Source organism: Coregonus lavaretus (genome assembly GCF_964263955.1).
Source record: "Coregonus lavaretus genome assembly, chromosome: 25".
In the NCBI taxonomy this organism is placed as follows: Eukaryota; Metazoa; Chordata; class Actinopteri; order Salmoniformes; family Salmonidae; genus Coregonus; species Coregonus lavaretus.
The window spans coordinates 41,056,545-41,072,311 of NC_140012.1; the positions used below are offsets into that span (position 1 = coordinate 41,056,545).

Consider the following 15,767-nt stretch of genomic DNA (forward strand, 5'->3'; position numbering starts at 1 on the left):
CCCATAACCACCTTTCCCATGCGCTGGCCAGCTACTCGATAATATTAACAGTCTATAACAATAGTCTAGCAACTACCTGACTGTGCAGTATATGAACTTATCTGTTCTATTCAAATACACAACAGGGCTTTGTGGGAGATTTATGGTTTAGTAAAATTACAGGCAAAACAAATGAGGGGGTGTGAAATTCAACACAACAAAGGCTGGCTCTCTTACAAACAATAGCACATTCTTGGCTGTAAACGCAATACACAGCCCTACATCCATTTAGCTATGTAACTATACCACTCTCCATTTACATTTAGCAGACGCTCTTATCCAGAGCGACTTACATTATTCTTTTTTTCTTTTTTCATACTGGCCCCCCATGGGAATCGAACCCACAACCCTGGCGTTGCAAACGCCATGCTCTACCAACTGAGCTACCTCCCTGCCGGCCATTCCCTCCCTTACCCTGGACGACGCTAAAACTGAACTTAAAAACAGCAAGTGTTTATTTTGGACTGTCTCTCTGTGTTGTTATACCTTAACTGACCTGATGTTGTCAGTTAAGGCATAGACCACTGCGCACTCTCCCGAGTGGCGCAGTGGTCTAAGGCATTGCATTGCAGTGCTAGCTGTGCCACTAGAGATCCTGGTTCGTATCCAGGCTCTGTCGTAGCCGGCCGCGACCGGGAGACCTATGGGGCGGCGCACAATTGGCCCAGGGTAGGGGAGGGAATGGCCGGCAGGGATGTAGCTTAGTTGGTAGAGCATGGCGTTTGCAACGCCATGGTTGTGGGTTCGATTCCCACGGGGGGCCAGTATGAAAAAAATAAAAGTATGCACATTACTAACTGTAAGTCGCTCTGGATAAGAGCGTCTGCTAAATGACTAAAATGTAAATGTAAAATGTTGGAGCCTTCTAGCACATGAAGGCTCTGGTCAAAAGTAGTGCACTATATAGGGAATAGGGTGCCGTTTGGAACGCACACTCAGTCTGAAGCAGAGAGCCTGAGGGGAGTTCCACAGAGGTCCTTATCACAGGTGGCTATGGAAATGACACATGCAATGGGCAGAGAGAGAGGAAAGCATGAAGTAATTTTCCACCCTCAACCAGGGAGAGAGACCAACCAACTGTCCTTTGAGATGGCATCTAGAGGTCACTGCCAAAATAATGGAAACACTTGAGTAAATGAGTGTTCTGGTGGCTCTGTTATGGTGTGGGGTGCATTTACCTGGTATGGTTTAGGTCCAATCAACCCCTAAGAGGGCAAGGTAAACAGCAATAAATACACTGCCATTCTGAGTGATCACCTTCAACCAATGGGGAATAATTTATATCCTGATGGGAGTGGTCTCTTACAGGATGACAACGTCCCCATCCACAGGGCACGAGTTTTCACGGAATGGTTTGATGAGCATGAAAACAATGTGAACCATATGCCATGGCCGTCTCAGTCACTAGATCTCAACCCAATTGAAAACTTATGGGAGATTCTGGAGTGGTGCCTGAGACAGCGTTTTCCACCACCATCAACAAAACACCAAATTATAGAATTTCTTGTGGAAGAATGGTGTCACATCCCTCCAATACATCTATGCCAAGGTGCATTGAAGCTGTCCTGGCTCGTGGTGGCCCAACGCCCTATTAAGACACTTTGTGTTGGGGTTTCCTTTATTTTGGCAGTTACTGTACCTGTATCTAGTCCGGGAAATCCCAGACCTAGGGCTGCAGTATGCTGGAACATTGTTAATGTGAGAGGCAACCCGTCTGCCTAGGGACACTAGCATATATCTATCTTCACACAGCGGCACCAGACCAGTGACCTTTACAGGCCTGGGTCACAGCCCTGTCCTATTTCCCATTACTTCTCATTTGCACGCCACACACTGTAACTAATGGCCCTGTTGACAACTATAATATAAATATAATATATTATAATATATAGCATATTATGTTATATTATTTGCTATCTGATGTGGGTTATAACAGTATACCAGTATTAGGGTAAATAACAGTATTATGTATTAACAGTATTCGGGTAAATACCAGTATTATGTATTAACAGTATTAGGGTTTTATTTATTCTGACAGATTCTCTGGGCTGTATGTACTTCAGCAGTAAATCTTTATTTAGATTTTCATTTTTTCAAGACATCAATGGCTGTTGATACAGTATGTGCAATCAATCAATTAATTAATTGTGGCTTTAAAACTTCATATTAGATTGAAAATTCAGGATTGCAATTACAGGTGTTGGCTCAAATCTGATTAGAAGAAAAGTAAGTACTGTAAATAGCTATGTTTAAATATAATATTTCAAATTCATACAACAAATCATACAACAAGTGCTTCCTTACATATGTAGTGAGAATCCATTCATTGGCATGGCATTTACATTAACTCATTCAACAACCTTTAGCTACAATTGAAATAGCTATCTGAACTTTCTGAAAGTGATACCCATTCACAAGCCAGGCACAAAACATGGACATAATAATAATATCGACACTTACTTCAATTAAAGCTTAAAAGTGCAAGTTATCTGTATGCTAAACCTATAACTGAGTGCATTAGTGTTAGGTAGGTATCCCGAGACAGAAGAGTCATTTTCCAAGATTCCATGGAACCATAGAGGTCTTCCAGGTATGGAATGTTCCAGTGCTAAGGAGTCCTCCTCTGATAACAGGTTTCTCCCATCACACCAGTTGCCCCCCCTCCTGTTGTTGGTGTGACTATTGTGAGTGTGTGTGTGTGTGTGTGTGTGTGTGTGTGTGTGTGTGTGTGTGCGCATGTGTTTAGTGTATATACAGCTTTGTTGCCTAAATACATGTTAGGAGAGTGAGTGAGACCATATTTTCCTCACGTTTCATCTGTCACAGTGTGTCCAGTGGAGAGCTCAGCTCGTAGTCAGAGGTGACCTCTGCAAAAGGTATTGTTCTCTCCCAACGCCATGGGCTCTCCGCTCTGCGGGTTGCTTTGACTTCCAAATGCTGTCAGTGTCCTGTCAGAAGGACAGATGGGCAGGGAACAGGGACAGACAGACCTTCAGGCACTGTCCATGTATCTATAGAGGGTTATGTCGTACACAGGACTGTCCATCTATAGGGGTTGTACAAAGGGCAAACTGTTCGTGTCGTTGACCCTAAACTTCAGCTCTGGTCTGATAGGCTGATAGGTCAGAGTTCAGGTAGGCCTCATTGTGATGGGGTCCCTATAAAACCAGCTCATATCAAGGATCCAATGGACAACAGAAAAAATAGAGTCAACATGAGGAAACTATATCAACAAAAATGTATTGAGGAAAGAGGTGTAAAGTAGTCTGTGTTCACCACTGGGGTATCTTGTGCAGTCCATTACCCTGAAAAAAGAAGAGATGGAGAGATGATATTGTTAGAAAAACGAAATAGGTCTAAAGTCATATAGATATGCATAGTGTAATGAAATTCCTAACGCAATATGAAAAAAGACTGAGTTGAAAGAAGGTCAAAGGCCGTAACACCAGAAAGAAGTCAGAAACCCACAGGACAAAAGGAAGTAAAAGCCACGACTGGTCCAAAACAATAAGAGAAACAGATGGATAGACAAAACAACAAATCGTCCAATAAGACAAGAGCAGGAAGAGACTGAAGTGACAGGCTTGTCAAGGTGAAACGTAGACAGAGAGGGAATGCATTGTGATTGTGTGTGTTTACTGTATACAGTATCCACCTTTGTAGCCAAAATACCCCCCCATGCTAAGAGAGTGAGACTAGTATTTTCCACCATTCTCAGAGGAGAAGAGGACAATGGACAGGGAGCGAGGTGAGGAGAATGTGTCAGAGGACAGCAGGGATACGTCCGAAATGCCACCATATTTCCTATTTAGTGCACTACTTTTGACCCGGCTCTGGTCAAAAGTAGTGCACTACAAAGGCAATAGTGTGCCATTTGGGATGCACCACAAGGGCTTTCAATCTCCACCTACGCTGTGGCCGTGCTGCGTCTGTGTGTCTGCTGTCTCGTCAGTCCGTACTGACAGGATACTGCCCTCGCTGTGGGCCGCGTAGCTGTTATTGGTGGAGGCTCGGGGGATGTGAGACATTTCCTGCTGCAACCAGAGATACACAAGGACAAACAACATGCACATCACGATCCAAACAAAAGAGAAGGGAAGAATATTTAAACAAATGGATATTAATAAAGATTCCTCTTTCTTTTTTAAAGAAAGAATTGAAAAACACAACAACAACAATCTGTGGCAGTATGTGTGTGTGTGCGTGTCGTGCCCGTGTGTACGTGTGCGTGTGTGTGTGTGTGTGTCGTGCCCGTGTGTACGTGTGCGTGTGTGTGTGCATGGACAAACAATTGATGGCCAGTACTCACATTCCCCATTCCCCTGATGATGAGTGCCAGCTCAGTGGGTTGGTAGACAGAAGGGTGGAGCTGACCACTGTACCCGCTGTATGGGGACACAACCTTCGGACCTGCAAGGTAAAACAACAAGAAAAACAATCGACAACATTAGATCCGAATCATACACTGAGTGTTCAAAGCATTATGTCTTTCCATGACACAGACTGACCAGGTGAATCCAGGTGAAAGCTATGATCCCTTATTGATGTCACTTGTTAAATCCATTTCAATCAGTGTAGATGAAGGGGAAGTTACAGGTTAAAGAAGGATTTTTAAGCCTCGAGACAATTGAGACATGGATTGTGTATCTGTGCCATTCAGAGGGTGAATGGGCAAGACAAAATATTTAAGTGCCTTTGAACGGGGTATGGTTCTCACGCTCAACAGTTTCCCGTGTGTATCAAGAATGGCCCTCCACCCAAAGGACATCCAGCCAACTTGACACAACCGTGGGAAGCATTGGAGTCAACATGGGCCAGCATCCCTGTGGAATGCTTTCGACACCGTGTAGGGTCCATGCCCTGACGAATTGAGGCTGTTCGGAGGGAAAAAAGGGTGCAACTCAATATTAGGAAGGTGTTCGTAATGTTTTGTACACTCAGTGTATATGTCGGGACAATGGATGCTTTCTTTATATTATCACATTTTCAAATCCTAAATCTCAATCAATCCCACTTAGTCAGACATCCACGGGCGCTCTCAAGCATTATTCTCTGGGTATTCAGCGTTCCCAAGCAACCAGTCATGGTAGCTTGGTGTTGCATTTAACCACCATGACAAGATCATAAACAACAGATGCAGGCGTTACGTCTATTATCTCCACTGTGCAGTCAACAGTACATCCTCTATGAAGGTAGGATGGATAATGTTTGGTTAATGTGAGAGACAGTACATCCTCTATGAAGGTAGGATGGATAATGCTTGGTTAATGTGAGAGACAGTACATCCACTATGAAGGTAGGATGGATAATGCTTGGTTAATGTGAAAGACAGTACATCCACTATGAAGGTAGGATGGATAATGCTTGGTTAATGTGAGAGACAGTACATCCACTATGAAGGTAGGATGGATAATGCTTGGTTAATGTGAGAGACAGTACATCCACTATGAAGGTAGGATGGATAATGCTTGGTTAATGTGAGAGACAGTACATCCTCTCTAAAGGTAGGATGGATAATGCTTGGTTAATGTGAGAGACAGTACATCCTCTATGAAGGTAGGATGGATAATGCTTGGTTAATATGAGAGACAGTACATCCACTATGAAGGTAGGATGGATAATGCTTGATTAATGTGAGAGACAGTACATCCTCTCTAAAGGTAGGATGGATAATGTTTGGTTAATGTGAAAGACAGTACATCCTCTCTAAAGGTAGGATGGATAATGCTTGGTTAATATGAAAGACAGTACATCCTCTCTAAAGGTAGGATGGATAATGCTTGGTTAATGTGAAAGACAGTACATCCACTATGAAGGTAGGATGGATAATGCTTGGTTAATATGAGAGACAGTACATCCTCTCTAAAGGTAGGATGGATAATGCTTGGTTAATGTGAGAGACAGTACATCCTCTCTAAAGGTAGGATGGATAATGCTTGGTTAATGTGAAAGACAGTACATCCTCTCTAAAGGTAGGATGGATAATGCTTGGTTAATGTGAAAGACAGTACATCCTCTCTAAAGGTAGGATGGATAATGCTTGGTTAATGTGAAAGACAGTACATCCACTATGAAGGTAGGATGGATAATGCTTGGTTAATGTGAGAGACAGTACATCCTCTATGAAGGTAGGATGGATAATGCTTGGTTAATGTGAAAGACAGTACATCCTCTCTAAAGGTAGGATGGATAATGCTTGGTTAATGTGAAAGACAGTACATCCTCTCTAAAGGTAGGATGGATAATGCTTGGTTAATGTGAAAGACAGTACATCCTCTATGAAGGTAGGATGGATAATGTTTGGTTAATGTGAAAGACAGTACATCCTCTATAAAGGTAGGATGGATAATGCTTGGTTAATGTGAAAGACAGTACATCCTCTCTAAAGGTAGGATGGGTAATGCTTGGTTAATGTGAAAGACAGTACATCCTCTCTAAAGGTAGGATGGATAATGCTTGGTTAATGTGAAAGACAGTACATCCTCTCTAAAGGTAGGATGGATAATGCTTGGTTAATGTGAAAGACAGTACATCCTCTCTAAAGGTAGGATGGGTAATGCTTGGTTAATGTGAGAGACAGTACATCCACTATGAAGGTAGGATGGATAATGCTTGGTTAATGTGAAAGACAGTACATCCTCTATGAAGGTAGGATGGATAATGTTTGGTTAATATGAGAGACAGTACATCCACTATGAAGGTAGGATGGATAATGCTTGGTTAATGTGAAAGACAGTACATCCTCTCTAAAGGAAGGATGGATAATGCTTGGTTAATGTGAGAGACAGTACATCCTCTATGAAGGTAGGATGGATAATGCTTGGTTAATGTGAGAGACAGTACATCCTCTATGAAGGTAGGATGGATAATGCTTGGTTAATGTGAAAGACAGTACATCCTCTCTAAAGGTAGGATGGATAATGCTTGGTTAATGTAAGAAACAGTACATCCTCTATGAAGGTAGGATGGATAATGCTTGGTTAATGTGAAAGACAGTACATCCTCTCTAAAGGTAGGATGGATAATGTTTGGTTAATGTGAGAGATCTTTTTGTTTTCCCCAGGTGGAAATGCCTGGTCCCCCTGTGAAATATCTGCCTACTATGATACTGTTGCCACACCTTGTTTGCTGTTGAGACAGCACGGTAACGCAAACACAAGAAGTGATGTTGGGGCAAGCTGATGAGTGTGTGCGTGTGCGTGTTTGTGTGTGTATGTGTCAGTGTTTATGTATGCATGGTACACTGGTTAGGTCACTGTTTTGTCCTAGACAAGGTGTAATTACTAACTCCCATTGAGTCACCTGGTAGATCGGTGGGAATGGAATGTATGTGTGGGAGAGAGTGGTGGGTGAGAGAGAGGACTTGGTTGCTTAATGTTTAAATAAGTCCTCAGGCTAAACAAAGACAATTATGGACTTTTTCTGGTTTCATAGCTCTCTCTCATCACAAAGGATATCCTCCTTCGTTCTCAGTCTCTCCCAGAAAAAGTTGATGAGTTTTAAAACAAACATAATTTCCCGTTAATATTTAATAATAGTTCAATATGAATATAAAATCGCCAAATATGGAAGGGTTATTTTTCTCAAAACATTCTCCGTTCTCACCTCATTATTAGTTTCATATTGTTTATTTTCTTTCCTTTTATTTATCCAAACATGATATTACACTCAGTAAAAACGGACACTGACTGAACACTGTATGTCCCTCTATGTTCTAATATTGTATTGATATAGTGTCGGAAATCCAAGACCTAAGGCAACATGCTAGAACATTGGTACATTGTGGGAGGCTAAATCAAATCTAACCTGTCTGTATAGAGACTAGTCACCTGGTGCCAGCTGATCTCAACAGACCAGGACGTACAGTAGGTCAACCTCAGTCAGGATAGAGCTGCTAACTCATAAAGGCGCCATCCGCATTACCATGTACTATTATCCCTCCCTCCCACTCTGACCTAAACCATTGTCTGCATCCCAAATGGCACCCTATTCCCTATAAAGTGCACTACTTTTGACCAGTGCCCTATGTGCCTTGGTCAAAAGTAGTGCACTATATAGGAAACGGGGTGTCATTTGGGACACATCACTTGTGGTGATGAGATGAGGCCAGGGCAGGCTGAGGGCAGGTAGAGCAGCATCAAAGAGATAGAGTGGGAGGAGTGGAAAGATACAGTGTCCTGTCTGGATCTGTTGCAGCCTGCAAGATCAGATACGGGTCACCAATAGGATTAAAACCACGTCAGCATATCAAATTCTTAAAAGTATGCAGATTGTACTGTATACTGGATGTGAAATTCAGTACCATTGGGTTTTCTTATCCATCTCGCCGTTTTTTTTCAACGTACTGTTTTCGAATATATTTTATTTCAGACTCCGGGTCGTTGAAAATAATGTATATTGGAATATGAACAAATAAGCCAACTGAAGTTCATTATATTTATAGTATTTACAGTGTGTGCAGAGTGTGCAGATTGCTCCATGTAGACAACAATGTTATTTTATTCATGTCTGACTGTACTGATGCAAGCCCCATACCTTCCTGAACCTTCTGAACCTCCCCTTTCTAATGTTTGTTTAGTGTGTTCGATAGATTCATTAGATGTGTTAGATACATTAGATGTGTTAGATATATTAACTGTATGTGAGTGGACAAAACATCCTGTCATCTAGTGAAGTGTACTTATTAGTGAAGCCAGGTAATTTATGTGGGTCACCAAGTGTGTGTGTGTGTGTGTGTATGTGTGTGTGTGTCGCTACATACCGGAGCTGGGCTCATCCATAGAGAAAGCCTTGTTCTCCATAAACATGTTCTGGGCTCCTTGCTCCCTCAGGATATTCTCATAGCCCACACCTCTGTTCGGGTCCTCTCCGAACCCTGGTGCGCCCCCCTCCTCCTCCCGGGTCAGAGAGCATATGTCAGGGATGGTGTAGAGGACCAGGAACACCCAGGCGTTGCTGACCAGGGCGATGGCCAGGGTAGGGTCATCCCAGCTGGGTCCGCCGGTCCTCTCGTTCCCCCAGACGTACATGGTGATCCAGGCCACCCAGATGAACACAGAGAGGAGACCCGTGACGAGGATGAAGGCTCCCTCCTGGTGCCTCTGCTTGTGTTTCCCGCACAGGGTGGGTAAGGAAGCCACTACGACAGCTAGGAGAAGATTCAGTACGTAGATCAGCGCCATGACAAAGTCCTGGTTGATGATGTTACAGGGCACGTCTGCGGCCGTGCCTAGTGCTGTCCCTGTATCGTTGGGTGGATTGCGAACCACAGTGATGATCAGCCACTCCGTGTTGATGACCACCTCCACCAGCCAGAGCCCCAGGGCTCCCAGACACAGTACCCAGGCCCGGGGCCCCCGATTCCCCCTGCGGGCCAGGAGGTTCAGCCTTACACACTGCATGAGAAGACACGCGAAGCACCCGGAAAATAGCACCCCGAAGAGGAAGCGTCGCGAGGCGCAGGTGGCGAAGTCCTTCCCTACGATGAAGGAGAAGGTGAGGCAGAAGAGGCCCATGGTACAGAACAGGAAGCAGGCATGGAGGCCCATGGAGCTCCTCCTGTTCTTGTCTGTGATGAAGGGCATGCTGGCCAGGAGGACGATGAGGAGGATGATGGAAGCCATCACGCCGGCCGCCGCCAACGACTCCAGAACGATGCCCCATACGGCACTGAGGTCACACAGGCTGTAGTACAGGGAGCCTACGTTGGAGCCACACCCCACCGGGGTCACGCTGGCAGCCATCGAGACGGGGAGAGACCAGAGAGTGGTGGCGGTGGTGACCAGAAGGAGATGAAGTCTCTGGGGTGTGTGGTCCATGGAGTTGAGCAGCACCTGTTCACACACAGATAGAAGAAGGACAGACTGAGGAGGTTGGCATATGAGGAGGTTGGCATATGAGGAGGTTGGCATACGAGGAGGTTGTTAAGAGGGAGAAGTGAGAAACCAGTGACATTGTCATACATTGAAGAGTCACTCTCGATACACCCAAGCAGGTAAACATGAGTCAGGAGCAAACAGATAAAATCATACTATAATCAGGATGTAACGGCATATACCCACTTCACACAAACAACAGAGGGAAAGATTTGATTTCTGTTTAAAATGGCTTAGATGTCAACATTTTCTATGTAAAAATACCAGACCCTTAGAAAGTAACAATAAGCCAGCAAACACAAAAACTGAAGGTATTTCTGAAGCTGGCAAGCCCTTTTGAGAATAATTGATAAGAGTTTGAAACAAATATAGAGTGAGTCCACTGGGTGAACATGATAACACTTAGGAATGTCAGTTGAGACACTCTTGTTGACTCAATACGCTCATAGGATACAGGATAGTACAGCAAACACACTCACTATAACACCACACATCCTATACACACAGTGTACAAAACATTTACATTTACATTACATTTTAGTCATTTAGCAGACGCTCTTATCCAGAGCGACTTACAGTTAGTGAATACATATATTTTTATACTGGCCCCCCGTGGGAATCGAACCCACAACCCTGGCGTTGCAAACGCCATGCTCTATCAACTGAGCTACATCCCTGCCGGCCATTCCCTCCCCTACCCTGGACGACGCTGGGCCAATTGTGCGCCGCCCATGAGTCTCCCGGTCGCGGCCGGCTGCGACAGAGCCTGGATTCGAACCAGGATCTCTAGTGGCACAGTTAGCACTGCAATGCAGTGCCTTAGACCACCTTCTTAATATTGAGTTGCACCCCCCCCCCCCCCCTTTTGCCCTCAGAACAGCCTCAATTCATCGGGGCAGGGACTCTACAAGATGTGGAAAGTGTTCCACAGGGATGCTGGCCCATGTTGACGTCAATGCTTCCCACAGTTGCTTCCCACAGTTGTGTCAAGTTAGCTGGATGTCCTTTGGGTGGTGGACCATTCGTACACATGGGAAACTGTTGAGCGTGAAAAACCCAGTTGCGTTGCAGTTCTTTACACACTCAAACCGGTGCGCCTGTCACATACTACCATACCGCGTTCAAAGGCACTTACATCTTTTGTCTTCCCATTCACCCTCTGAATGGGACATACACAATCCATGTCTCAAGGCTTAAACATCCTTTCTCCACTTGTCTCCTCCCCTTCATCTACACTGATTGAAGTGGATTTAACAAGTGACATCAATAAGTGATCATAGCTTTCACCTGGATTCACCTGGTCAGTCTATGTCATGGAAAGAGGTGTTCCTAATGTTTTGTCCACTCAGTGTAAATGCACTGCTCCAACTATAAATTGAATTAGAGATTATGTGCCATGAGCCTTTTAAAGTTGATATTTTTAGACCAAGATTTCCCCCCTTTTGAAGAGTTTTTCAAACTCATCTAAACAACTGGCAACCTTTTCCAATAAACATCCCTACAGTTGCCCCAGACTTCTTTTAATGCTGTGCCGTGCCATTCCTCTCTGTCCCCGTCAGATTACATTACACTGAGCAGACATTTTATAACCAAATAGATGGCATTGTTGTGGTGGCGAATGCTGTTCAGTTTCCTGCCATGGAGTCACTGCTCAGCCGTAAGAGAGACATACTTCTGTATTTCCATGTGCCTTAATTCAATAACCCTCATGTAATATCATTTTCTTGACAATTCTGCCAATAATGTAACTACATTTGTGTTGGGAACTAGGGAGTAAGTAGCCAAAAAATGTAGTCAATTGTTTGTGGCGGGAGGAAGTATGGAGAGCCAATTGTTGAGTTACACAGTTGGACCTCTTGATCTTATCAAACATACAAACACGTGCATAGGTATAGGGTTACACACACACAGACACACACACACACACACACCACACACACACACACAGACACACACACACACACACACACACACACACACACACACACACACACACACACACCACACACAGACACACACACACACACACACACACACCACACACAGACACACACACACACACACACACACCACACACAGACACACACACACACACACACACACACCACACACAGACACACACACACACACACACACCACACACAGACACACACACACACACACACACACACAGACACACACACACACACACACACACACACAGACACACACACACACACACACACACACACACAGACACACACACACACACACACACACACACACACACAGACACACACACACACACACACACACACCACACACACACACACACACACACACACACACACACACACACACACACACAGACACACACACACACACACACACACACACACACACACACACACACACACACACATACACACACACAGACAGAGAGAGTTAAAGTGAGATTCAAGGTCTCAGTGGCATGCAGTAACCAAACAAAAGCCCATGGATATGTTAACCCAGGGGTTCTCAAAGTGGGGATACCGTCTTCGTTCTAGATTCGGGCTAAAATGAATCTTGTGTAGAACCACCTGCAACTGGACACAGATATTTATATCATACATTACAAAGCTGATTCATATGATAACTCATCATCAAGCTTTGATGATTTGAATCAGGTGTGTAAGGTGTTTTGCTAAGGCAGAAACTAAAATGTGCACCCCTTTGGGTCCCCAGGACCAGGATTAAGAAACATTAGGACCAGGATTAAGAAACATTAGGACCAGGATTAAGAAACATTAGGACCAGGATTAAGAAACACTAGGACCAGGATTAAGAAACACCAGGACCAGGATTAAGAAACACCAGGACCAGGATTAAGAAACATTAGGACCGGGATTAAGAAACACCAGGACCAGGATTAAGAAACACCAGGACCAGGATTAAGAAACATTAGGACCAGGATTAAGAAACACTAGGACCAGGATTAAGAAACACTAGGACCAGGATTAAGAAACAGTAGGACCAGGATTAAGAAACATTAGGACCAGGATTAAGAAACAGTAGGACCAGGATTAAGAAACATTAGGACCAGGATTAAGAAACACTAGGACCAGGATTAAGAAACACTAGGACCAGGATTAAGAAACACCAGGACCAGGATTAAGAAACATTAGGACCAGGATTAAGAAACATTAGGACCAGGATTAAGAAACATTAGGACCAGGATTAAGAAACACCAGGACCAGGATTAAGAAACACTAGGACCAGGATTAAGAAACACCAGGACCAGGATTAAGAAACATTAGGACCAGGATTAAGAAACACCAGGACCAGGATTAAGAAACACTAGGACCAGGATTAAGAAACATTAGGACCAGGATTAAGAAACATTAGGACCAGGATTAAGAAACATTAGGACCAGGATTAAGAAACACTAGGACCAGGATTAAGAAACATTAGGACCAGGATTAAGAAACATTAGGACCAGGATTAAGAAACACTAGGACCAGGATTAAGAAACATTAGGACCAGGATTAAGAAACACCAGGACCAGGATTAAGAAACATTAGGACCAGGATTCAGAAACACTAGGACCAGGATTAAGAGACATTAGGACCAGGATTAAGAAACATTAGGACCAGGATTAAGAAACACTGGGCTATAGTTTTAATATTCTATATTTGTAACATCTATAACATACGTTTGCATGCATGTGCTTCACCAAAGTTTGAATCGCAAAATCACTTCACAGCAGATGCTAGCTGCTTTTATCAACGCTAGTATTTACACACTAGTGTTGCTGGGAATTAGCTTGCAAAAAAAACAGAATAGTCCGCCAGAAGTTAAATAAAATTCAATTTAAATTGACTCTGTTGATTGTCTGTGGGTTTAGTCTTTATGCAGGGGGCATACAAAAAAATAAAAAATAAAATAACATCTAATGAAAAGTATAATTAAGCAGAATTTCCAAACATGGGTCTGTTGTCGACCAGGACATCCTGTGCAATTCTAAACGTTTGCCTAATTTCAGTTTATGTGACAAAACAAACAAGTGTAGAGAATCACTGTACCATCTAAACCGCTGTGAAATATATTTTCAGAAAACCGAAAATATTGTATTTTCAGCTGTTTGAAGCTGGTGTACAAAACCAATAGTAAAATACCAAAAAAATGTAAGAATGGGGAGCATGGAAATAGTGCACATAGAACAGATCTACCGAATGACAGATCTAGAACTCACATGTCTATGTGAATATGTTGGGGTCACCCAAACAGTTACATATTGCAGCTTTAATTTATGTTTTATTAGATGTTTTTTTCTCAATTTCCCTCCTGCATAAGGACCCAACCCTATGGACAATCGGCACAGTAAATTGAAATGGAATTGTATTTAACTACTGGCTTCTGGCGGACTATTCTGTTTCCTAGCAACGCTAGTGTGTAAATAGCGTTGCTAAAAACAGCTAAGCAGATGCCTGAGGCTCAATTATAGGCTTCTAACCATCTATTAAATATTGATATTTTTGGGAACACTTTGCAAAAACTCACGAAAGTTGTATAGTCTACGTATTTTGAGTGTCACTATTAGTGCGCTGTCCCCCACTACCTATTTTCACGGATGAAATGAATCTGTAGAGGACCTTACCTTCGGGTGTCTGACTATTGTATGGTTCTTGGTGGTCTTTGATAATGTCGCTATTCGTTCACCTGTTCTAAGCCACAACGATAGAAAACGCGCTCAACGTTGTCTCCAGGTACCCTATCCACTGCTTCAGCAAAAAAAAAAAAAATTGAATTCAGGGTTGGATCTCACAAAACTAGGCGACTAGTGCTGAAGTCCTGTGGCTGTGATGTGGACTGCTGAGCGATTGGTCCCTGGATAGCGCCTTCTCTCTCTCTCTCTCTCTCTCTCTCTCTCTCTCTCTCTCTCTCTCTCTCTCTCTCTCTCTCTCTCTCTCTCTCTCTCTCTCTCTCTCTCTCTCTCTCGCGCGCGCACACTCTCACACCATTTTCATGAGGGGAGGGGGGGACGGGGACTTCCTAATACATTTTGCACTAGGTGTCTGGTTCGAATAATTAAATAGTTTACACTGGAAATACAGCACACTGTGCGCTCTATATCCAAGCTGCTGCATTTGACCGAAGTGAGTCGAACATTCTGTATCTTTACCATTGGGTCATCAAGACTAGAAATATCTATTCGCGCCTCTCCTCCGAATATGTATAGCCTATAATGAAATATATAGAAACCCCGAATGTGTCAATAGCCTAGTTGTGCATCTGCACACACAATATTAGAGGGAAATATGTATTTCTTCAGAGAGGAGGTATGATACCTGGTGGCAGTGGAACGCTTACCAGGCGACTAGTCCGACTGTTGATCATTTTGACATCAGAGCCACAGGGTGGCGGCACACTCCATGTAGGCTACTACTTAACATGTTAAACATGGAAGGCTACTACTTAACATGTTAAACATGGAAGGCTGCTACTTAACATGTTAAACATGGAAGGCTACTACTTAACATGTTAAACATGGAAGGCTGCTACTTAACATGTTAAACATGGAAGGCTGCTACTTAACATGTTAAACATGGAAGGCTGCTACTTAACATGTTAAACATGGAAGGCTGCTACTTAACATGTTAAACATGGAAGGCTGCTACTTAACATGTTAAACATGGAAGGCTACTACTTAACATGTTAAACATGGAAGGCTGCTACTTAACATGTTAAACATGGAAGGCTGCTACTTAACATGTTAAACATGGTAGGCTGCTACTTAACATGTTAAACATGGAAGGCTACTACTTAACATGTTAAACATGGAAGGCTGCTACTTAACATGTTAAACATGGAAGGCTGCTACTTAACATGTTA

General features: G+C 43.4%; 1 protein-coding gene across 2 annotated transcripts; it reads right to left on the reverse strand.

The window, feature by feature from the left end:
• Nucleotides 1-2,088: 2,088 nt before the first annotated feature.
• On the reverse strand, nucleotides 2,089-14,741 carry LOC311101051 (G-protein coupled receptor family C group 5 member C-like). 2 transcript variants are annotated; one of them, XM_084142085.1, is made up of 5 exons: nucleotides 14,533-14,741; nucleotides 8,801-9,872; nucleotides 4,349-4,449; nucleotides 3,951-4,073; nucleotides 2,089-3,344 (listed from the first exon to the last, which is right to left on the reverse strand). In XM_084142085.1, the coding sequence occupies exons 2-5, from the start codon at nucleotides 9,855-9,857 to the stop codon at nucleotides 3,312-3,314; spliced, it is 1,314 nt and encodes a 437-aa protein (XP_083998211.1). In that variant the 5' UTR covers nucleotides 9,858-9,872; nucleotides 14,533-14,741; the 3' UTR covers nucleotides 2,089-3,311. The 2 variants fall into 2 exon arrangements, with proteins under 2 accessions (XP_083998211.1, XP_083998210.1); XM_084142084.1 differs by having other exon boundaries at nucleotides 3,951-4,070; nucleotides 14,533-14,614.
• Between the last annotated feature and the right edge of the window lie 1,026 nt (nucleotides 14,742-15,767).

Bases quoted from the DNA above. Each gene is read 5' to 3' on its own strand.
- LOC311101051 (XM_084142085.1), bottom strand. From the start codon at position 9,857: ATGGACCACACACCCCAGAGACTTCATCTCCTTCTGGTCACCACCGCC. The intron at 4,450-8,800 runs GTATGTAGCGAC...TTTACCTTGCAG, and splicing joins TATGGATGAGCCCAGCTCCG to GTCCGAAGGTTGTGTCCCCA. The intron at 3,345-3,950 runs GTAGGTGGAGAT...TTCTTTTTTCAG, and splicing joins AGACGCAGCACGGCCACAGC to GGTAATGGACTGCACAAGAT.